This window comes from Malaya genurostris, chromosome 3 (genome assembly GCF_030247185.1).
Source record: "Malaya genurostris strain Urasoe2022 chromosome 3, Malgen_1.1, whole genome shotgun sequence".
Taxonomy (NCBI): domain Eukaryota; kingdom Metazoa; phylum Arthropoda; class Insecta; order Diptera; family Culicidae; genus Malaya; species Malaya genurostris.
In genome coordinates, this window is record NC_080572.1 from 128,981,647 (window position 1) to 129,007,263 (window position 25,617).

General features: G+C 38.2%; 1 protein-coding gene and 1 long non-coding RNA gene across 2 annotated transcripts in view; both read right to left on the reverse strand.

Moving 5' to 3' along the window:
- LOC131433733 (uncharacterized) overlaps window positions 1-25,221 on the reverse strand; it is a 90,487-nt gene extending 65,266 nt beyond the window's left edge. The window contains exon 1 of the mRNA XM_058600310.1: window positions 24,823-25,221. Coding sequence (XP_058456293.1) covers window positions 24,823-24,907 — 85 coding nt within the window. The 5' untranslated portion in view covers window positions 24,908-25,221. The remainder of the gene's footprint in view (window positions 1-24,822) is intronic.
- LOC131433734 (uncharacterized) lies at window positions 19,720-20,972 on the reverse strand. Its single transcript, XR_009230297.1, has 3 exons — window positions 20,506-20,972; window positions 20,323-20,440; window positions 19,720-20,265 (listed from the first exon to the last, which is right to left on the reverse strand). It is a non-coding gene; the product is annotated as an uncharacterized LOC131433734 (long non-coding RNA).
- Window positions 25,222-25,617: the final 396 nt, after the last annotated feature.

A 25,617-nucleotide genomic window follows, 5' to 3' on the forward strand; every position in this document is an offset into this window, starting at 1 on the left:
ATGTGAAGACCTGAGCTATGGTTTCACCCCCTAGTTGAAGCTGTAATTGTGCTGGTTCTCGCTTTCTCGAAAATACAACCAGCTCAGTTTTCTCCGTAGAGAACTCGATACCCATTTGAAGAGCCCATGTGGATAAGTTGGCAAGAGTATCTTGTAACGGCCCTTGCAGATCGCCAGCTTTGGGTCCTATAATAGACACAACGCTGTCATCGGCAAGTTGTCTCAGCGTGCAAGATGTGTTGATACATTTATCGATGTCGTTTACGTAAAAATTGTATAAAAGGGGGCTTAAGCATGAGCCCTGAGGAAGACCCATGTAACTGAATCGTATTGTCGACAAATCACCATGCGCGAAATACATGTGTTTCTCAGACAATAGATTATGTAAAAAGTTGTTCAAAACTGGCGAAAGACCATGCTGATGCAGCTTCTCAGATAGGATGTTTATGGAAACTGAGTCAAAAGCCCCCTTGATGTCTAGGAAAACTGACGCCATTTGTTCTTTACGAGCAAATGCCATTTGAATTTCTGTTGAGAGCAACGCAAGACAATCGTTCGTTCCTTTACCCCTGCGGAAACCAAATTGTGTATCTGAAAGTAAGCCATTAATTTCGACCCAATTGTCTAGACGGAAGAGAATCATTTTTTCGAACAATTTCCGGATACAGGAAAGCATAGCAATCGGCCGATACGAATTGTGATCGGTGGCTGGTTTTCCTGGTTTTTGAATGGCGATCACTTTCACTTGTCTCCAGTCATGTGGAGCAATGTTGCCCTCAAGGAACTTATTGAATAAACTCAACAAGCGCCTTTTGGCGGGGTCAGGCAGATTTTTCAACAAGTTGAATTTTATTCTGTCTAATCCCGGGGCTTTATTGTTACATGACAAGAGTGCAAGTGAGAGCTCTACCATCGAAAACGGTGTTTCGTTTGTGTTTGGTGTCGCGGCGCGGGTGATCTTCTGTTCCGGTACAGAGTCTGGGCATACTTTTTTAGCGAAATCGAATATCCAGCGGTTGGAATATTCCTCGCTTTCATTCGTGATGTTATGATTGCGCATTCGTCGGGCTGTGTTCCAAAGGGTGCTCATAGATGTTTCTTTCGTTAAGCTGTCTATAAACCGACGCCAGTAACCGCGTTTCTTGGCTCTAATCAAGTTCTTAGTTTTAACGTCTAACGCCGCGTAATTCCGGTAATTATCAGGTGTTCCATTTTTTTCTGAATATTTTATACGCGGAGGCTCTCTCCGCGTTTAAATTTGTGCACTCTTTGTCCCACCACGGGTTGGGAGGACGGATGTTAGTTTTCGCGCCGGGTACACGTTTCGTCTGAGCTTGAGTCGCGGTGTCGAGAATCAAGCCAGCCAAAAACGTGTACTCTTCCTCCGGAGGAAGTTGTTGAGTTCTTTCAAGTTTCTCAGATATCGAGGTCGCATAGCTATTCCAATCAATATTTCGTGTGAGGTCATACGAAACATTGATTGTCTTCGATGGTTTTGAGCCGCTGGTGATTGATATTACGATCGGTAGGTGATCGCTACCGTGGGGATCAGGAATTACCTCCCACGTGCAATCCAACCGTAGCGATGTCGAGCAAAGGGATAAATCCAGCGCACTTGGTCTTGCTGGTGGTGCAGGAATCCGTGTCATTTCTCCCGTATTCAATATTGTCATATTGAAGTTATCGCAGATATCATGGATCATAGCTGATCTGTTATCATCGTGAAGACAGCCCCATCCCGTACCGTGTGAGTTAAAGTCTCCTAAAACCAACGTCGGTGCGGGAAGGAGCTCTATGATATCACTGAGCCGCCGATGCCCAACCGAGGCTCTTGGGGGAATGTAGATGGAAGCAATACAAAGGTCCTTACCTTTGATTGTAACATGACATGCGACAACTTCAATACCTGGTATCGAGAGGAGGTTAATTCGATAAAAAGAATAGCACTTTATGATCCCTAAAAGTACTCCTCCGTAGGGATCATCTCGATCCAGGCGAATAATGTTAAAATCGTGGGAGTTTAAGGGTATTTCAGAAGTTAACCAAGTTTTGCACAATGCAAATGCGTCACATTTCAGATTATTTACTAGAAATTTAAATGAATCTATTTTTGGGATAATACTTCTACAATTCCACTGTAAAACAGTGATTAGATCCGTGACCTCGGTGGATGATTTAGCCATCGAAAGATACAATCGCTAAAAGAAGGGGCCAATTTGCAGTCAACTGCTTCAAATATGTTTTTACTGTAGGCATGAAAGCAATTAAAATGCTTCTAAGAGGGTCTGAAATATTGAAAGTTGTAAAAATCCAGTCCACAACATCAGAAAACTTGATAAGTCCAGCACCTAGTTGGTTCTCTGGTGGATTTTTAGGGACGCTTGGGGATTTTGTAGTCCCTGGAAGTGGTGGGAATTCCATCTCGGAATTGAGTTTTCCGAGACCAGGAGCTTTTTGCTTCGGTGATTTTTCCCGATTCCCGTTAGCTGTAACTTTTCGAAGCCCTTCGGAAGACACCTTCGAACCCTTACTAGGTAGCTTATGAGAAGATTTATTCATTCTTTTCCTACAGCTATGAGGGACCGCTGAAGATGGACCTTCCAAAGGGTCGTCAGAATCGCTCTCGTCAGTCGACAAGCAGGCATATGGATTCGTTGTCTGTTTAGGAGGGGTGGCACTTTTAAGCATCTCTGCGAAGGAACGCTTGGAGTGCTCCTTTAGGGAACGCTTCATTCGATCACCTCGCAGTTTGTAAGCGGGACAATCAGAGAGGTCATGCGGACTCTCCTTACAGTAGAGACACTTTTCAGCATCCTTACCGCAAGAGCCGTCCGCATGAGCTTCCCCACAGTAAGCACAACGTGGCTTATTGCTGCAATGAGTAGCTGTATGCCCCAGTTGTTTGCAATTGGTACAATCCATTATCCGGGGTACAAATAAACGAATAGGCAAACGAACCCGGTCCAAGAGGATGTAGTTGGGCAAAGCAGTGCCGGCGAAGGTCACACGATAAGAGTCTGATTGGGGATAAGACTTTGTTCCATCCCCTGCGATCGATACTGAATGCAATCGCTTGCAATCCAGTATCTTGACATTCTTAAGTGAGGGGTCTTTAAAACAACCCGCCCCGTACTTAAGAATATCCTCGCAAGTCAAACTCGAATCGGTGACCACACCGTCGATTTCTACTTCGCGAGCGGGCACGTAGACGCGGTACTCCTGCGTAAAGTAATCCTTTTGAACAAGCTCATTAGCCTGTTTAGAGCTGGTAAACAGGACCCTGAGCTTGTCTGGCCGTATTCTATCAATACTTTTTATAGTATTATATCGCGAAAACAGGTCTCGCGATATTTTTAAAATATTTAAATTTTTTTCTCTTGATTTGGTCCAGAAATAGACCGCGTAAGGCACGGCCGGTAGTGCGAGCCCATCAGGATAGCTCTTTATGCGAGACATTTTACAGACAAGGGAAGTCTCCATTTGAACATCGGGAGCGGGGGGTTCAGGACTTAAATTAGACATGTCGCGGAACTACTTCCGCGCAGAAACAAGTAATTCGGGGGGAATATAATGGTCAAAAAACGAATAATCGAAGTAACGGTACTTAACTTAAGATCCAACGGGGGACACCAAGCTGGTCTTCGTCGGTCGGCGTATCGCCACTTTGATGATGTGCAAAAAACCTCCGAGAGGAAAAAGCACACTTATTTATAATCCTCACACAATGGCCGCTTGTTTATAATCCGCACACTTGGCCTTGATCGGCGAAACAATAACCGGCTAACGGTACCGTTTCGATCGACCGCTCACAATAAGGCACTGTTCTATTATATAATGCGAAAAAAAACCTCTCAGAGGAAAAAGCACTATTGTCTATCACACAATATCGTTTCGATCGTCCGACCACTTTATCACACACACACAACTGGTTTTCAATGCTTTCGCAGTAAATCCAAATCACGTCCGTTCGCTCGGAAGGTTGAAACGGCAATGGTGATAAGAATAATTGTACGACTACAATTAAGTAAAAAGCGAAATACATATTCATTATTGAAACACCACTCAATCGATCAACTTCGTGTGAAGTCCGATAAACTACCTACAAATCGTTCGAGAAAAATGTTCCAAACAGTGCTTAATACCATAGTGAGTTCCACAATGTGCTCCTTCTGAAAGGCAGGAATGAATCCCGTACAGCATCCTAATAGTTTCTTTCAATGAAATGTAAATCCAAAATGAAATAATCGGCATTAAAATTCTATATGCTGCTATTTTTATAGCCGTTAGGACCGCCCATTAGTGAAAAAGCTACAAACGAAATCACGTAAAAAGAAACCTTTTAACAAAAATTGGATCAATTTGGATTCTATCGCCACTGCGAGCAAATGTATTGTATCGTTTGCAAAGCTAGCTTCGCTGCCAACAAGAGCGATTACGTCACAGCTGCCAGTTGTTTGCATTGGTGAGAAAACAACGAAAAGAGGGACAACGGTGGAGAGCATCACACAAAATCAGCCGTTCTAATGGCTCTAAAAGTTTTCTAAAGAACTATTAGGATTTCTTGCTCGCAAATCGAAGGTAAAAATCTTCAGTTTAGTGCAAATCTGGAGCAGTTTGATTAGATTTGTGCACTTTTCGCTGTGTGAAATTCACAGTAATCGAGATCATGTGAAGCCTTATTTGTTTTTGCGAAAAATATTCCAGAGTTTAATGTCGTAGAGAATTCCGCAATTTGACCCTTCTGAATGTTAGAAACAAATCCCTACAGCATTTCTATAGTTTCTTCTAATGAATTATGCAAATCCGAAATGAAATAATTCGACATTAAATTTCTATATACTGCTATTTGTATAGACGTTATGGCCCCATTAGTGAAAAAGCTACAAACGAAATCACCTAAAAAGAAACCTCTTAACAAAAATTGGATAAATTCTGTGTTTTTTTTTCAACGAGCACACAGTTAAAACTTTGATACATACGAGTGAATTGGAGAAGATGTCGCTTAAAGCGACCGATTGTGAGAGAGACAGTTCGGGACGGTCCGTAAAGCGGAAGAAAACTACTAGTTCCAGAGGATCATCTGTCAGCCATATGTCAGTGGCTTCAATGAACACATACGCTTCACTGGATATTGATACCAATCCGGATGCCGATCCGGATAATATGGATAAATTGGAATGCCTGCTCAGTGCGTCCAAAGCAAGTTGAACTATCGGACTTCGTAAGAACACAGCACGTCGATGTGTGTGTGTTATCACGGAAACACATTTGTCACCGAAGATATCCTTCTCAATACCGAACTACGTCATCATTCGCCTGGATCGAACCCACTCTAGGGGATGTGGTGTGGCGATTGCAGTCAGAAGCGGTGTGAAGTTTGCTGTATTTCCGAGTTTTGGTACGAAATTCATCGAGTCGCTAGGAGTTAAATTAGATACGACGATCGGAAGGATAAAATTCATCGCAGCATACTGCCCTAGACAGTGCTCACCGAACCAAGGAACTCAATCACAACTAAGAAATGATCTGCAGAAGCTGACAAGAGGACGAAATAAATTCATCATCGCCGGTGATATCAATGCCAGACATCAAGCCTGGAGAAATTCCAGAAATAATCGAAATGGAGCAGTACTGAACGACGACCTTCAAAACGGCTACTACACTACCCTGAGTCCGGATAGTTCAACTCATGTTGCCAGATCAGGGACCTGCTCCATCATCGACCTGTTTATCACCAATCTTGCAGAGAACATCTCTCATTCTGTCATCATTGAAGATCTCAGATTCGACCACTATCCTGTTGTGGTGGAAGTTGGGTCCGGTGTTGAAACCCAGCAACGTAATCGTCGTGATTATCATCATATCGACTGGTCAGCATTCAGCAGTAGTGTGAACAACAACATTAACTTGATCGCCATCCAGAATCAGCAGAGGACATCGACAGACAACTAAATGAAGTTGAACGTGCCATCGACAGAGCTCGTGAACTAAATATAAGAGAAATACCAATAATCCGTAAATCTATCACCATTGATACTACCACTAAAACATGAATTAAGTTAAGAAATATTTATCGAAGACAGTACCAGAGAACAGGACTCAGGGTGAAGAAAACTTCAGCTAATAATCTAACTGATATCATTATGCAAACAATAAACGATATCAAAAACATGGAATTCTCAGACCATATCAGTAAGCTAAATAATTATTCTAAACCTTTTTGTAAATTGTTCGAAAAAGCAATCCTGTGACGTTTGTTAGAGTTCGCAGACACCAATAACACTTTTCCTGAAGAACAATTTGGGTTTAGAACAGGTCGTTCTACTATTCACCAGTTGGTCAGAGTCCATAACACTCTCTCAAGAAATAAAACTGTTTCGAAAACATCAGGCATGATTTTGTTAGACGTTGAAAAAGCGTTTGATAATGTCTGGCACGATGGCCCAATTCATAAAACGCATCATCTCAACTTCCCACTCTATCTAGTTGAAATAGTAAAAAACTACAAGTATCAGCCCCATGGGGTTGTTCGAGCCAATGATGAGGAACAAGGCAACCAAAATGATCTACAATCAAACAGTTCAATCAATCGTCAAACTTTTGAATCCGCAATTGCACGAGAGTATGCTTAGATTGATCTTGATTAGGAACCAACACCGAACATTGCTTGTTTTATATCTGTGTACATACTTTACCCTGGGTAGTTGTCAATTTCTCAGGCGAAACGACATAACATGGAATCTCATCCGAGCTTGCATGACACAAGTTCAGATCATTCCAATTAAAGCTTCAAATCGTTTTATGGCACTTTTTGTTTTGCTGTCTAACACATGGATCAATAAGTCCCGAGACTAACAATGGAAACAACATTTTTTTGCAAAATTTTTTTTTATTCATCAACATAATCACCTTCTAGTGATACAATGGTTCCGTTTTTTTTCGATAAAATGCTTTCTGAATCATCGACTCGTTGCTGTTTTTGTTCCATCGGAAGCAATCAAACAACATATTTTTTTGCAAGCTATCGGAAATATGATCATGAATTTATGATTAAATTTTCAACAGCGTGGGATAACCATAAATAACTGAAAAATAAGTTTTCTAAAACTTTTGGAAATAATGAGAAAAATTCATCACGTTTGCTTGCCTTCTTCACAGCCGGACGACGGTTTTGAGGTAGTCTGGCAGTTAGGTAGGCAGCACATATCAGTTACGATTATCTAATGGACGAATATAAAAGGTAAACTTTGATTGATTTCTTCTAGTGCTTCAGACGGAACTGGATGTCGAGGTGAGGTTCTCCCACCAACATCAGTAAGAACAAATCAAGTATAAAGGTAGTACAAATTTGTTGTACCTAGCCTATATTCACACATATCCGGTCCGGTTCAGTGCCGGCACGACACCGTGCACGGATACTAATATTATTTCATTCGTTTTCTATACGCGCATTCACACCTATCCGGCACCGTGCCATTTCAGTGCAGCTTGCCGTCAGTCGTCACCGATATTTCATTATTTTCACTGAAGTCGGTATGTCACTGTATTTGCTGTGCTGGAACGGAAACAACACGGAAACGGAACGGAAGGGTTCCGACAAAAAAAGAACACTGAAGGCACGGTCACGTTTTTGTGAAACGCTCAGGTCGTGCTCTAATTTGGACTTCGGTCGTCAGGAAGAGCTGTCGGCAATGAAAGCAGACCCTTTGCGTGGTGTAAAGCCTCAAACGCTCAGGTCATGCTCTCATTTAGTTTCAGGAACTTAGTTCCAGAATACAGGTTCAGAACTCAGAACCTGCATGTTGAAACTGGATTCCGGAACTAAGTTCAGTTTAGAAACCAGTTCAAAAACTAAATTGTAGTTAAAATCTTAGCTTGCTCTAAGCTCTGAATTTAGTTCTTGAACTCAGGTCCAGTCCCTAATTTCAGAATTCTTCGTATCAGTTCTTTTTAGAACAATTAACATACTCCCAAAGAACTATGCAAAATTTTGCGTTACTGTACTACATACGATACTTTTTCAACCGGTTGGAGTTTGTAGGAGTTGTAGGAACTTTCTGCTAAAATGCATATGTAGCACCGACTCAGTTTAGGTACATCGTTTCAAATTTTAGTAGTGGAGAAGGGAAAGCGGGCACAATTAATAAAAGTGATCAACTAATTGATATTCGAAAGTAGGAAGAAAGTGTTTCAGCTATACAGCTATACGGCACTCGAAGTGTAACCAATTAAAAAGGCCATACATTCAGTTTGAAAAATTACTTTTACTTAATTCAAAGTACAAAATGTGTAAAAATAATACAAAATTCAGAATCAATTCACTTTTGTTCGACCACCTTTTGCCATGACTATGGCCTTGAGTCGGTCAAAAAACGAATCGCAAGCTGCCCGAATATGACTTGCAGGTATTTTGGCCCACTCGCGGACAATAACTTTTTTCAGCGCCTCGAGACTGGTGTATCTTTTAGTTCAGACTTTGCTCTCCAAAATGGTCCAAAGAGAATAATCCATTGGATTCGCATCTGGTGAATTCGAGAGCCATTGTGTGGACGTGATGAAGTTCGGAACGTTGTTTTTCAGCCATTCTTGGTTCACTCGAGCTTTGTGAGACGGTGCCGAGTCCTGCTGAAACGTCCATGGTCTGCCACCGAAATGTTTGTCTGCTCACGGCTTCAAAGCAACCTCCAGAATACTTTCCCGATAATATGTCGCATTTACCTTGACTCCAGGCTCGATGAAAACGATTGGAGAGCGCCCATCTGCGGTTACAGCGGCCCAAACCATTATCTGTTGCGGGTGCTGCCTCCTGGTGGCCAATCGATGACTCAAATTCTCGTATGAACGGTCGGTCAAGTAAACCCTATCGTTTTGAGATTTTAACAATTGCTCAATTGGAAAAATTTTCTCGTCAGAAAATACAATGTTTGGAAATTGACCGCTTTCGGCCAAACGAAGCAACTCCTTCGCTCTCTCAAGTCTAACTTGTTGCTGCTTCGGTGTGAGATCATGCGCCTTTTGGATCTTGTAAGGCTTGACCTTCAGATCATTTTTCAGTATGCGGCGGATGCTACGGTCGGATATTTTCAGTTCTTTTGCCATTTGATTGGCACTTCGTCGAGGATTTCGTTCAAGCCGCTTCTTCACTTTTTGAACCATCTCACGTGACGTTGCAGTCTTTTGATGACCACCCCCATGACGTTTTGCGATGCTACCAGTATTATTGTAACGAGTTATGGTGCGATAAACAAAAACTTTATTCACTTTAAGGTGTTTGAGCTCACGAACAATCGCTGGTTGTGATTTTCCATCTATATATAAAGCAATCACACTATTACGTTTTAAATCCATCACTGATTTTTTTTTCGCGTTCACTTTTGGCGAAATGCTTTCTTGCGCTTGTAAACAATACAACTCCGAACTGTCATTTAGCAAATTTCTAGAGAGCTGATGCCCGTGCGTCAGCTGCGCGAGCGGTCTGAAGTTGGTTACACTTCGAGTGCCGCACCCTGTATTCGTATTCACGACATCCAGTTATGTCTGTGGCATTACACACCCATACTTTTTGCCTTTCTCTATGAAAAGGTATTAGAATTGCTGGCAAAAACCGACTTTCGAACGGAGCCTCGGAGACCCATAGTGTTATATACCATTCGACTCAGTTCGACGAGATCGGAAAATGTCTGTGTGTGTATGTGTGTGTGTATGTATGTGTGTGTGTATGTGTGTGCACTTTTCGAAGATATTAGAACGCGCTCAATTTTCTCAGAGATGGCTGAACCGATGTTAACAAACTTGGGCTCGTTTGAAAGCTACTGTCGGACCATTGATCAAGTTCGAAGATCAAATGGCTGTGACTTTTGGTTCCGGAGATATGATTGTATAAGTGACGTAACCGACAAAAAGCGTTGTATTTGAACGCGCTCAATTTTCTCAGAGATGGCTGATCCGATTTTAACAAACTTGGGCTCGTTTGAAAGCAACTGTCGGGCCATTGATCAATTTCGAAGATCAAATGGTTGTGACTTTTGGTTCCTGATATATGATGGTATAAGTGACGTAACCGACAAAACACGTTGATTTTTACCGCTCTTATATATATATATATATATATATATATATATATATATATATATATATATATATATATATATATATATATATATATATATATATATATATATATATATATATATATATATATATATATATAAAGGGTGATTTTTTAAGAGCTTGAGAACTTTTTTAAACAATAAAACGCATAAAATTTGCAAAATCTCATCGGTTCTTTATTTTAAACGTTAGATTGGTACATGACATTTACTTTTTGAAGATAATTTCATTTAAATGTTGACCGCGGCTGCGTCTTAGGTGGTCCATTCGGAAAATCCGCTTTTTTATCGACAAATTTTGTTCAGCGATGAGGCTCATTTCTGGTTGAATGGCTACGTAAATAAGCAAAATTGCCGCATTTGGAGTGAAGAGCAACCAGAAGCCGTTCAAGAACTGCCCATGCATCCCGAAAAATGCACTGTTTGGTGTGGTTTGTACGCTGGTGGAATCGTTGGACCGTATTTTTTCAAAGATGCTGTTGGACGCAACGTTACAGTGAATGGCGATCGCTATCGTTCGATGCTAACAAACTTTTTGTTGCTAAAAATGGAAGAACTGAACTTGGTTGACATGTGGTTTCAACAAGATGGCGCTACATGCCACACAGCTCGCGATTCTATGGCCATTTTGAGGGAAAACTTCGGAGAACAATTCATCTCAAGAAATGGACCGGTAAGTTGGCCACCAAGATCATGCGATTTGACGCCTTTAGACTATTTTTTGTGGGGCTACGTCAAGTCTAAAGTCTACAGAAATAAGCCAGTAACTATTCCAGCTTTGGAAGACAACATTTCCGAAGAAATTCGGGCTATTCCGGCCGAAATGCTCGAAAAAGTTGCCCAAAATTGGACTTTCCGAATGGACCACCTAAGACGCAGCCGCGGTCAACATTTAAATGAAATTATCTTCAAAAAGTAAATGTCATGTACCAATCTAACGTTTAAAATAAAGAACCGATGAGATTTTGCAAATTTTATGCGTTTTATTGTTTAAAAAAGTTCTCAAGCTCTTAAAAAATCACCCTTTATATATATATATATATATATATATATATATATATATATATATATATATATATATATATATATATATATATATATATATATATATATATATATATATATATATATATATATATATATATATATATATATATATATATATATATATATATATATATATATATATATATATATATATATATATATATATATATATATAAGGGTGCCAAATTTTGGGATCACCTCTATTTTCGTTAAGTTCTAGTGCTCAAAAGTTTAAGCACCTCGAAAAAAGCCTTCATGCAAAATTTGACCTAAATCGGACATGCTTAAGGGGTGCTGCCCGGTGGTAAAGGTTTGACAATTTTCGATCTTGCAAAAGCACCATAGGGGGGAGTACATGAAATTTCCAAAATCGAAAATTTTTTTTGATGCCGAAACTCTTAAAACTGCATGAAACATCGAAATTCAGTGTCATCTCAAAAAAAAATTTTTTGAAAAAATCAACTTTCTGGGACTTCATATTTTCATATATTTGTCGGACCATTGATCAAGTTCGAAGATCAAATGGCTGTGACTTTTGGTTCCGGAGATATGATTGTATAAGTGACGTAACCGACAAAAATCGTTGTATTTGAACGCGCTCAATTTTCTCAGAGATGGCTGAACCGATTTTAACAAACTTGGGCTCGTTTGAAAGCTACTGTCGGATCATTGATCAAGTTCGAAGATCAAATGCCTGTGACTTTTGGTTCCGGAGATATGATGGTATAAGTGACGTAACCGACAAAAAGCGTTGTATTTGAACGCGCTCAATTTTCTCAGAGATGGCTGATCCGATTTTAACAAACTTGGGCTCGTTTGAAAGCAACTGTCGGGCCATTGATCAATTTCGAAGATCAAATGGTTGTGACTTTTGGTTCCTGATATATGATGGTATAAGTGACGTAACCGACAAAACACGTTGATTTTTACCGCTCTTATATATATATATATACAAGGGTGCCAAATTTTGGGATCACCTCTATTTTCGTTAAGTTCTAGTGCTCAAAAGTTTAAGCACCTCGAAAAAAGCCTTCATGCAAAATTTGACCTAAATCGGACATGCTTAAGGGGTGATGCTAGGTGGTAAAGGTTTGACAATTTTCGATCTTGCAAAAGCACCATAGGGGGGAGTACATGAAATTTCCAAAATCGAAAATTTTTTTTGATGCCGAAACTCTTAAAACTGCATGAAACATCGAAATTCAGTGTCATCTCAAAAAAAAAATTTTTTTGAAAAAATCAACTTTCTGGGACTTCATATTTGCATATATTTGTCGGACCATTGATCAAGTTCGAAGATGAAATGGCTGTGACTTTTGGTCCCGGAGATATGATTGTATAAGTGACGTAACCGACAAAAAGCGTTGTATTTGAACGCGCTCAATTTTCTCAGAGATGGCTGAACCGATTTTAACAAACTTGGGCTCGTTTGAAAGCTACTGTCGGACCATTGATCAAGTTCGAAGATCAAATGGCTGTGACTTTTGGTTCCTGATATATGATGGTATAAGTGACGTAACCGACAAAACACGTTGATTTTTACCGCTCTTATATATATATATATAAGGGTGCCAAATTTTGGGATCACCTCTATTTTCGTTAAGTTCTAGTGCTCAAAAGTTTAAGCAAATTTTTTTGAAAAAATCAACTTTCTGGGACTTCATATTTGCATATATTTGTCGGACCATTGATCAAGTTCGAAGATCAAATGGCTGTGACTTTTGGTCCCGGAGATATGATTGTATAAGTGACGTAACCGACAAAAAGCGTTGTATTTGAACGCGCTCAATTTTCTCAGAGATGGCTGATCCGATTTTAACAAACTTGGGCTCGTTTGAAAGCAACTGTCGGGCCATTGATCAATTTCAAAGATCAAATGGTTGTGACTTTTGGTTCCTGATATATGATGGTATAAGTGACGTAACCGACAAAACACGTTGATTTTTACCGCTCTTATATATATATAAGGGTGCCAAATTTTGGGATCACCTCTATTTTCGTTAAGTTGTAGTGCTCAAAAGTTTAAGCACCTCGAAAAAAGCCTTCATGCAAAATTTGACCTAAATCGGACATGCTTAAGGGGTGCTGCCCGGTGGTAAAGGTTTGACAATTTTCGATCTTGCAAAAGCACCATAGGGGGGAGTACATGAAATTTCCAAAATCGAAAATTTTTTTGATGCCGAAACTCTTAAAACTGCATGAAACATCGAAATTCAGTGTCATATCAAAAAAATTTTTTTTGAAAAAATTAACTTTCTGGGACTTCATATTTTCATATATTTGTCGGACCATTGATCAAGTTCGAAGATCAAATGGCTGTGACTTTTGGTCCCGGAGATATGATTGTATAAGTGACGTAACCGACAAAAAGCGTTGTATTTGAACGCGCTCAATTTTCTCAGATATGGTTGAACCGATTTTAACAAACTTGGGCTCGTTTGAAAGCTACTGTCGGACCATTGATCAAGTTCGAAGATCAAATGGCTGTGACTTTTGGTTCCGGAGATATGATTGTATTAGTGACGTAACCGACAAAAAGCGTTGTATTTGAACGCGCTCAATTTTCTCAGAGATGGCTGATCCGATTTTAACAAACTTGGGCTCGTTTGAAAGCAACTGTCGGGCCATTGATCAATTTCGAAGATCAAATGGTTGTGACTTTTGGTTCCTGATATATGATGGTATAAGTGACGTAACCGACAAAACACGTTGATTTTTACCGCTCTTATATATATATATAAGGGTGCCAAATTTTGGGATCACCTCTATTTTCGTTAAGTTCTAGTGCTCAAAAGTTTAAGCACCTCGAAAAAAGCATTCATGCAAAATTTGACCTAAATCGGACATGCTTAAGGGGTGATGCTAGGTGGTAAAGGTTTGACAATTTTCGATCTTGCAAAAGCACCATAGGGGGGAGTACATGAAATTTCCAAAATCGAAAATTTTTTTTGATGCCGAAACTCTTAAAACTGCATGAAACATCGAAATTCAGTGTCATCTCAAAAAAAAAATTTTTTTGAAAAAATCAACTTTCTGGGACTTCATATTTGCATATATTTGTCGGACCATTGATCAAGTTCGAAGATCAAATGGCTGTGACTTTTGGTCCCGGAGATATGATTGTATAAGTGACGTAACCGACAAAAAGCGTTGTATTTGAACGCGCTCAATTTTCTCAGAGATGGCTGAACCGATTTTAACAAACTTGGGCTCGTTTGAAAGCTACTGTCGGACCATTGATCAAGTTCGAAGATCAAATGGCTGTGACTTTTGGTTCCTGATATATGATGGTATAAGTGACGTAACCGACAAAACACGTTGATTTTTACCGCTCTTATATATATAAGGGTGCCAAATTTTGGGATCACCTCTATTTTCGTTAAGTTCTAGTGCTCAAAAGTTTAAGCACCTCGAAAAAAGCCTTCATGCAAAATTTGACCTAAATCGGACATGCTTAAGGGGTGATGCTAGGTGGTAAAGGTTTGACAATTTTCGATCTTGCAAAAGCACCATAGGGGGGAGTACATGAAATTTCCAAAATCGAAAATTTTTTTTGATGCCGAAACTCTTAAAACTGCATGAAACATCGAAATTCAGTGTCATCTCAAAAAAAAAATTTTTTTGAAAAAATCAACTTTCTGGGACTTCATATTTGCATATATTTGTCGGACCATTGATCAAGTTCGAAGATCAAATGGCTGTGACTTTTGGTCCCGGAGATATGATTGTATAAGTGACGTAACCGACAAAAAGCGTTGTATTTGAACGCGCTCAATTTTCTCAGAGATGGCTGAACCGATTTTAACAAACTTGGGCTCGTTTGAAAGCTACTGTCGGACCATTGATCAAGTTCGAAGATCAAATGGCTGTGACTTTTGGTTCCGGAGATATGATTGTATAAGTGACGTAACCGACAAAAAGCGTTGTATTTGAACGCGCTCAATTTTCTCAGAGATGACAGATCCGATTTTAACAAACTTGGGCTCGTTTGAAAGCTACTGTCGGACCATTGATCAAGTTCGAAGATCAAATGGCTGTGACTCTTTGTTCCGGAGATATGATTGTATAAGTGACGTAACCGACAAAAAGCGTTGTATTTGAACGCGCTCAATTTTCTCAGAGATGGCTGAACCGATTTTAACAAACTTGGGCTCGTTTGAAAGCTACTGTCGAGCCATTGATCAAGTTCGAAGATCAAATGGTTGTGACTTTTGGTTCCAGATATATGATGGAAATAAGTGACGTAACCGATAAAACACATTGATTTTTACCGCTCTTATATATATAAGGGTGCCAAAATTTTTGGATCACCTCTATTTTCGTTAAGCTCTAGTGCTCAAAAGCTCGAAAAAAGCCTTCATGCAAAATTTGAGCTAAATCGGACATGCGTAAGGGGTGCTGCCCGGTGGTAAAGGTTTGACAATTTTCGATCTTGCAAAAGCACCATAGGGGGGAGTACATGAAATTTCCAAAATCGAAATTTTTTTTGATGCCGAAACTCTTAAAACTGCATGAAACATCGAAATTTAGTGTCATCTCAAAAAAATTTTTTTTTTTTAAAATCAACTTTCTGGGACTTAGAAAAATTTTCATATTTTCTAAGTCCAAAAAAGTCGACTATTTCAAAAAAAATTTTTTTCGAGATGACACTAAATCTCGACGTTTTATGCAATTCTAAGCCTTTTGGCATCAAAATTTTAACAAACTTGGGCTCGTTTGAAAGCTACTGTCGGGCCATTGATCAAGTTCAAAGATCAAATGGCTGTGACTTTTGGTTCCGGATTTATAATGTACCAAAATGTGCCCGGGTTGGCGGTTCAATGCATAGGACGCTGGTCTCACAAGCCAGTTGTTCGAGCCCCTACCTGGAAGGGTTCTTAGTGTCAGTAGGATCCATAGTACTAGCCATGCAATGATTCTGTACACTAAGAATCGGCTGCGAAGTCTGTTGAAACAGAAAGGCCAAATTCCACAAAAGGAATGTAATACCAAGACTTTGACTTTGTACCAAAAAAGTGAAAAAAGTATACACTTACTTTTTTTCAGAGATGGCTGAACCGATTTTCACAAACTAAGATTCAAATAAAAGGTATTATGGTCCCATAGCTTGCTATTGAATTTCATTTAAATGTGACTTCCGGTTCCGGAGTTATATGGTAATATGTGAAAATTTGAGAAAAAATTTACACTCAATTATCTCTGGAACAACTCAACCGATTTTTGCAAACCAAGAATCAAATGAAAAGTCTTATAATATCCTAAAAATTTGTGGAATGTTTTATCAGGATCCGACTTCCGGTTTCGGAACTAAAGCGAGATAAGTGGAAAATTACCAATTTTATTAGTATTTTTTTCACGAACCATGGTTAAAAACAGGTACAAATCCCATAAAACTGTCTGATAAATTCTTCTAGTTTGCAGAGCTTGTTGGTTTGTGGACATGAAAACTTAATTCGGCACTACTGGTCCCCTCTTTTCCTGTTACGAGAGCACCGAAAGTGGAGAAGAAAAACTCCTAAAACTAAAATCACTTCGATTTCTCTGCGATGCTTGAACCGATTTTCACAAATCTTGATTTGAATTAAAGTTCATACTGTCTTTAAAGCTACTGTGAAATTTCATCCGAATCCGACTTCCGGTTCCGCAGTTGCAGGGCGATGAGTGTCAAAGTTTTCAAATCGCCATATAGAGTGACAATATGTACCACACCGAAAGAAGAAGAAAACACAAAACGAACAAGGCGTGCATTGTTCTATTTTGTGCACGTTATGTAGTGATGTCAATAATAATAATAATAATAATAGTAATAATAATAATAATAATAAAAATAATAATAATAATAATAATAATAATAATAAGAATAATCCCAATACATGTTTTATGCTGTTTAGTTTGACTTACATATGCAGAAGTAACAGGAACGCAGGTTCGTTTCGTTTGTTAGATTTCGTTTAATTGGTTTAATCGAAATAGAACATGAGATAGTAAGTATAGGTTTAACTACGTTCAAAACTGTTCCAATTTGTAGGTCATATTTGATGGTAGTAAACGAACCAACTTCGGCTATTCCGTTTATCTGAATCCGGTTTCGGAAGAATTGGAAATAGTGATCAAAAACTGCAAAAAGAATCTCACTTACTTTTCTTGAAGATGGCCAAATCGATTTTCACAAACTTATAAGTTTAAAAGAAAAGTCTAACAGTATCATATGGAATTCCTTAATTTGTTGTGGATACTGCTTTCGGTTCCAGAACTACAGGGTAAACAGGTTTTATTGAGTTTGTGAGATTAGATCCGAACAACTTATCCTATTTCTATTCAATAAACAGTTGTTTTTGCGAATTTCACGATTATATTTATGATGTAGTGAGTAATATGAGAAAGGCATCATTACACCACTAGGTGGATTAAAATAGGTTTCTTGAGTTGGATCTCGTTGTCACCCTTTTTCTAGGGGGAGAGGAGATTCCATTTCCCTCCTGCGAGGATTGAGGAGCACTTTGTTCGTGGTTCGTCTCGTCATCCATTGCCGCATCGATGGTATTGTTGTCGGTTTCCGTTTTCTTTTCGTTGCTAGTTGCTGTAGATGCACCTTGTTGTAACAGATCGGCTGAAAAGTTCGTATCGTTTCTATGAGAGGGTGCCACTAGAATTAAATCCATACCATTTTCAGTTAGTACCAACCTTCAAAATATACGTGTATAAATGATTTTCAATGACCGTAAAGTGAAGTTGATCGAGATAGCTGACACCCTAAAGATATCAAAGGAACGTGTTGGACATATTATTCACGAATATTTGGATATGAGAAAGCTTTGTGCAAAATGGGTGCTCACAATCGATCAAAAACAACAACGAATTGATGATTCTGAGCAGTATTTGTAGCTGTTGAATTGCTCCCTCATCCACCGTATTCTCCAGATTTGGCCCCCAGTGACTTTTCCCTGTTCTCAGACCTCAAGAGAATGCTCGCTGGTAAAAAATTTAGAAGCAATGAAGAGGTAATCGCTGAAACTGAGGCCTATTGTGAGGCAAAGGACAAATCGTACTACAAAAATGGTATCGAAAAGTTGGAAGATCGCAATAATCGCTGTATCGCCTCTGATGGCAATTATGTTGAATGATAAAAACGAATTTTGGCAAAAAAAATGTGTGTTTCTATTAAACGATACGAACTTTTCAGCCGAACTGTTACATTGGTTGCAGTTGCTGGTTGGTTGGAGGATAAGTTGTTAACTGTAGCTGGTGTACTTTGTTCTATAGGGGATGATGATGGATTCGTTGAAGGGGATGCTTTATGGTTATTGGTGGCTGTCACAGGTGTACTGGGGTTGCTTGGGGTTGGTGTGAAGGAAGCACCGTTGTCCTTTGGTGTAGTTGTCTCCTTGTCAAGTTTATCACATGGCTTACCGTAGTGAAAAGCTTTTTGGCAATATTGACATGTGCACACTTAAATTGGTTTAACGAACTCAGTAATATTTTTGACGAAATTAGAACAGCTGAGTGTTCGGTAATCAGTTCCGCAATTAAAATAGATGACGAATGTTCGGTTTTTTCCCACCTGTCAAATTTTACCGATGAATTTGTTTCGATGGCGACTGATCGGTAATTTTTAGCAATATTTTTCGGTAAATTAGGTATGTAATATAACATAAACATAACTGACCAAGTCAGCATCTTTAACATATTGCGTCAATAGCAGAATCCATGTTTTTTTTACAAATAATAAAATGGCGATGTTATTCATGTTTAACCCAAGCACTTTATTTTTGTCGTGAATACGACTTACTTTACTATGGGGTGCCTTTTCAAAATTAGCCATATGGAAGAATGGGCAGAACTTAATCGTGAATATCTCGACTTGTATTAAAGGCAGCAACATAATTCTTTCACCATTTCATCAAAAATATGATCAGGAATTTAGGATAATATTTTGAACAGTGTGAGATAACCACAAACAACTCAAATAATAAGTTATCTCAAATTTTGAAAACAACGCGGAAAACTGTTTACTTTTGCTTGGCTTTTTCGCGCAAGGACGACGATTTTGAGGTAGTCAGGCACATATCTTCAACTGACTGCGTATAAAAGGGGAACCGTGATCGAAATTCGATCATTTCTTCTTGTGCGTTGGATGCAAACAGACGTCGCGGGACCAGCAGTTTCGGAGAGTGCACCTTCTGCGTTGTTAAAAACCTCAAACGCTCAGGTCGCAACTCTCATTTGGACTTCAGTCGTCAGATGGAACAGTCGTCAATGAAAGCAGACCTTCTGCGTGGTATAAAGCCTCAAACGCTTAGGTCGTGCTTTCATTTGGACTTCAATCGTCGGGAGCAACAGTCGTCAATAATGAGAGCAGACCTTTAGCGTGGTGCCAAACCTCAAACGCTCAGGTGGTGCTCTCATTTGGACTTCAATCGTCAGGTGGAGCAATCGTCAATAAAAGCAGAACTTCTGTTCTTGGTTCTAAGTTTAGTTCTGGAACTCAGGTCCAGTTCCTTATTCTAGAATTCTATTCGGTTCTTTTTAGAACCATAATAATATTCTCAAAGAATTATGCGAAATTTTGCTTTACTGTACTCTATACGGTCCATTTTTATTATAAAGAACTATCTAGTTATTTCATTATATTTAATTGCGTTTCAGAATGATTAATGTAACTAATCTGTAATTTAGTCTAGGTGCATCGTTTGAAATTTTAGTAGTGAAAAAGGGGAAAGTTGCACAATTCACACAATCGATCAACTAACAATTCGAATTCGGAAGTATAAAGAAAGTGTGTCAGTTTTTTTCGTATTCACGACATCCAGTTATGTCTCTGACATTACACACCCGTACTTTTTCTTTAAGGTTTGAATCAATGTAATTTACAAAAGAATCAATCACTGAACAGTTTGCATTAATCACTCGCCAGTCGTTGTTAGATGTCCGAGTCCAAGTAAGTTGTATGATACAAAAACATAAAACTGCTTGTCACTTCCTTTAATCTGGCTCCAACATAATTGAATGCTGCTTCCATGATATTGCAGCACTAGAGCCTATGTCTGAAAAAAAATCCCTTCACATAGACAAGAGGAACAATACTTTTGGTGAGGTATGCATCTTCCGGCTGTAAACATCAATTAACGTTACAAAATACTCATTAAAACAAAAAAACAATGATTACCTTTATCCATTTTATGAATCCTTTAACAAATTTTCTTTCGCGGGATTCTCATCACGAGCTCTCCTAGCTCCTCGACTTGATCTCTTCTGACGAATGATGAAAAGCGTTCGCAGAAAATCTATTAAAGAAATATTAATACGTGTATGGCGATCGGCAATATTTAAATATATTATGTATACTTACCATCTTTAATGTGCTGGCCCAGGCCTTCGACATATTCCGGAATAAGGGGACGACAGAAAAAACAAGATATGGTGTCGTCTATAAAAACTATCAGGTACAAAAAGAAGTTTTAAACAGCAAGCATAGCTTACCAAGCATTTGCATTGCTTCTGCATTACAATCCCCAATGATGTTTAAGATTTTATCCATTCAGAAAATTTTGAAATCCAACTTGCAAAATGGCGGGTTCAACACAAGCACTTAACTTCACATTTGATACATATTTATACAAGTTTACAACAATTCGGCAAAATAAGCAGGAACATTCAGCAAACTAAAAAGGCGGGTGGGTAATGTCAGAGACATTACTGGATGTCGTGAATACGAAAACAACTGACATGTTCCTTAACACTTCCGAATATCAATTGTATGAATTATGCACGCATTCCCCTTTTTCACATTTTTCGCAAAAACAAAGAAAGCTTCACTTGATCTTGATTACTGTGAATTTCACACAGCGAAAAGTGCACAAATCTAACCAAACTATTCTTGATTTGCAGTAAACTGAGGATATTTCCCTACGATTTGCGAACAACAAATCCTAATAGTTCTTTAGAAAACTTTTAGAGCCATTAGAACGGCTGATATTGTGCAATGCTCTCCACCGTTGGTTTTTTCCCAATGCTAATGACTGGCAGCTGTGACGTAATCGCTCTTGTCGAAAGCGTGCAGACGACACAAAACACATCTGCTCGCAGTGGCGATTGAATCCAAACTGATCCAATTTTTGTTAAGAGGTTTCTTTTTACGTGATTTCGTTTGTAGTTTTTTCACTAATGGGTGGTCCTAACGGCTATAAAAATAGCCGCATACAGAATTTTATTGTCGATTATTTCATTTCGGATTTGCATAATTTATTGAAAGAAACTATCAATATGCTGTAGGGATTCGTTTCTAGTATTCACAAGGACCAAATTGAGGAACTCACTGCGATATTCACCACTTTTCGGAACATTTTTCCCGGACGATTTGTTGTACAGCAGCAGATATTTTGTTCTCTTCCTTAGAACGCGTTCTGATTGGCTGGTGGTGGCATGGAGCAAATGAGACAGGTTTTTCAATAGTGTACTATTGAAATACTTCAATGCTTTTGCTATACACGTTTGAATTGAAAAATTTCGATTCTATTGGTAGTTAGATTATATAAATCCTTTCACAGATCACTGAGCTATGAGCTTTAAAAATACGATAAAGGCAAACGCGCCTTATGAATTATCCTCTTTGATACTCGTTTATACCAAACATTTCAGAAAAGTTAAATTTTGAATTATTTGAGACTATGTCACAAAACTGAAAATTTTATCATAAAAATGTGATCATATTTCCGATGGCATGTTGCAAAAATTATGTTAATTCATTAGATACAACAATAGATATTCACGATCAAAAACTTATCACTCTCTCAGAGGGTAAATTTTGAAAAGGCACCCCATAGTAAAGTAAGTCGTATTCACGACAAAAAAATACTAGCTGTAGGCTCAGCATTTATTTTACCGAACAATTTGACAGCAGCAAATACAATCTAGTTAGCTGATCAAATCAGTACAAAAATGACATTGTACAGTAATCTTTCGAACAAGTGCTGAATTTTTGTTTTTATATTGGCTGAATACAGTTTAAACATTCCAAAAAGCATGCTGTTCCGCAAAATACTAGTTTTGATGGATGGACCAGCACTAAATTTTACCGAACTTCGAATAAGCAATCAAGTGTGTGGCCATCTGATTGTCATAGGTAAAAAGTGATTTGCACGGAATTCTTGTATCTTGACCGAAAGTCACATAAGAATGTATGGGCCTCTTCAAGCGCATGCGTAACAAACCTACGCCGTTTAGAATACCAGGGAAAAAATTCTTACACTTTTCTTTTTCGATAGAGAGAATCTCTCCGTATTGATACATAGTTTTGCGAATATATGAATCGGTGACGCTTGAGGGATGCACACGCACTTCTATAGTACTATCTTCCATATACACTGGAATGTTGTACTTAATGTTCTCGTGCTCCACATAGTGCACATTGTTATTGTCTTTTACGAATTGAATTGCATCCAACTCTTTGTAAAACTGGATGTTGAAAAGATTAAGCTTTCTCAATCTTGATGTTCCAATAAACTCACGTCTGTTCTAGTTAGTAGTTCACTTTGAAGTGAAGTCTTTTTTATTCCATCGACTTCTTCTAACACTGTATCGATATAATGTTCGAAAGCAAGTTCTCGTATCGAAGGTCGAATTTTGCACTGCCTGAAGTCAACAACAGTTGTATTCTTTCGTGTCGGCGATAGCTTTTGTTCGTTTGGTTCGCTCATTTCGAGGTCGTTCTATTGTTCACTACACAATACTGTACTTGGTTTCTGTCTGGTTTTGTTTTATCGACGGACTTGGATGAGATGTGAAAGCGAACTGAGTATCTCATTTGACAGACACTTTGACCGTACCGATTACAGTTGACGAAGATTTTAGTCAGTCTGTCAAGGTCATTTGACATGACTGACAATTCGCAGCCCTGTGTACGAGCGACACATCCGGCCAGCACTTCCTAGCTACAAGCCACAGAGACAACACGTTATAAACATTGCTATTCATTAAACACGCTTTTTTCCTATCGAGCGACTGCGTAGTTTAGTTTAAACCACCAGAAACTTACACATATTAAAGTACGATCCAGACGGTCCGGCTTCTTCCGTCACCGTCACCGGAACGTCAACGTCCGTCACCGTCATTCTAATTCACACGATCCGGTTTCCTATCCGTGTCCGTCATGTCATTTTCTTACACGCAGAATTTGAAGAACTTAGTCTTGCACAATTTTATTCCACTAATACAAAATCTGGGAGTTTTTGAAGCCAATATATCTCTTGTTTGCTTACCTTTTAATTGTATAAATAACTTTCAAAATTAACTAGAAATAGGAAAAAACAAAACAATCAGTTCCACTCAACAACGTAACGTACTTTGCAAATCTACTGATAAGTTTAATTACTTATATGTGGTATATTTTGTTTAAGAGTGGGATCTTGACACCGAATACATACATAACAAACGTCAGCTCAATACCGTAATCATATAAATCGTGCATGTGTGCGATAATCACAGTCCGGCAGTCCGTCAAATAACGGGAAAACTCATTTCACTAATTTTGACGGAGGCTGACGTTCCGGTGACGGTGACGGAAGAAGCCGGATCGTCTGAATTGTACATTATATTTATCTTTCTCTGGATAAAATTTCATTCAAATCTGAAATGGTGCTTTTTGTAATTTGACTTTAAATTTTGAGAATCGAATTTTTTCAGTGAAGGATTCGATTATTTTTTTCCAATATTTTATTCAAAAATTTTACCAATTTTACTAACATCACCAGTACAACACCTTTTGTGTGATTTGTCATTTTTTCGACTAAAACTATTTGGAAAAATTAGTAAGAAAAGTTTGGCCCTTTTCAAAAGACAGTGAGATCAATTTTGGTAGAACAGAGTATTCAAAGTGGCATAAGCTCCCTCACTACGCATTGTCCTTGGTTAAACCATAAACAATTGTCCAGGATTGAAAATGCCAGCATGCGTCATAAGCTTTTCCTATCGATACCCGTCGATTTTAAAGAAAGAGTTATTTTTGCATATTCCATAGAAGTCCAAATTTAATCAGGAATTGTTGTCAATATTTGTAAATATGATGAAAATGAATGAACTGTGTTATTACTATCAGAGCTCTTTCAAAAGATTCTCTTTTCCAAGGAATCTTTTTTTCCAAAATGAACCCGATGATCAAATTGCCTTTTATAGTTCTATCCCAATTTATTCATTATTAATTTTTAAGATTGTTAAACGAGTAATAAAATCATTTTCACACAAATTTTACAATATATTGGGTTATGAAATTTAATTGCATGAACTAATAGTAGTTTTTACCTACGTTTTTACGACCCTTATAATAAGTTTTTGTTTATGTCGATCTTTGGGTAAACGATGTTGACCTCAAGGCTCATATTAGGGTATACGAAAAAGTACAGCCTTTTAATATATCTCTTACTATTTAAGCACAACACTGTTTAAATAAGAATTGAACTCTCGTTATATATAAGAACAAGAAAAATGTTACTAAATTTACATTAAGATTCAATTAAAACAATTTGTAGAAGTATGGACATTATTTGTACGTACGTTAGCTAGAATCTAATATTAAATTATTGGAAAATAAATAATTACAAATCAATCCAAAAATCTAGTGTAATAAAATTTTAGAAGAGAAAATTCTGTTTCATATATATTATTTTCTTACCAAAATGCCTACTGGGGACGGGTACAGCATCACAATGTCCAAAAAAGATTGAAAGTGATGATATTTGTAGAAATAAACTATTCATTTTTACTTTTAGTGCACCATTTGTTCGGATCAATCATTGTATCTATTTACTTCTATAAACTTGAAGCAGCATACCACAAAATCTTCATCACACATAAAAATGAATTAAAATTTCTACAGGACAAACTTTAGCTTCTTCCTTGTTTAGGAACAAAGTCGTTACATTGATTATAAACAATACCACAGTATGTTGAACAATAAAAACACTCAATAACTAGAGCCACCAATTCCAAAAGAAGCTCAACTTGGTTTACAACAGAAAAAAGTGTTAGTTGAGATTTTCAGCAGATAAAAAATAACATTAAGCGTCAAACCAACTGCCACACACTGAAATAAAAATATTATTCATATTCATTGGATTTGTCATATTATGAATAGAGTTATTCCATTGAGGTTTCTATGCCCGGTGAAAAAGAAACGGCGGCACTACTGAAAAATGGGTGGCCAACACGTTTCCTGATGAAAACAAAACAATATGTAAAAGCACTTCACACGCAACATCAAGTAATCACCTGCATGGGATTACGGAACAACAACATTAATAGTAAGCAATGCATATGAAAGGACACTACGTCAAGTTCACGGAACATTTTAACGTCGGATACGTAAACAATATTCGGCTAAAAATTAATAAATTAATCTGAACGTCGACCGAAGTTAATTGATCGTCTGAATCGTGTTTAATGCATGCGTTTCCTGATGAAAACAAAC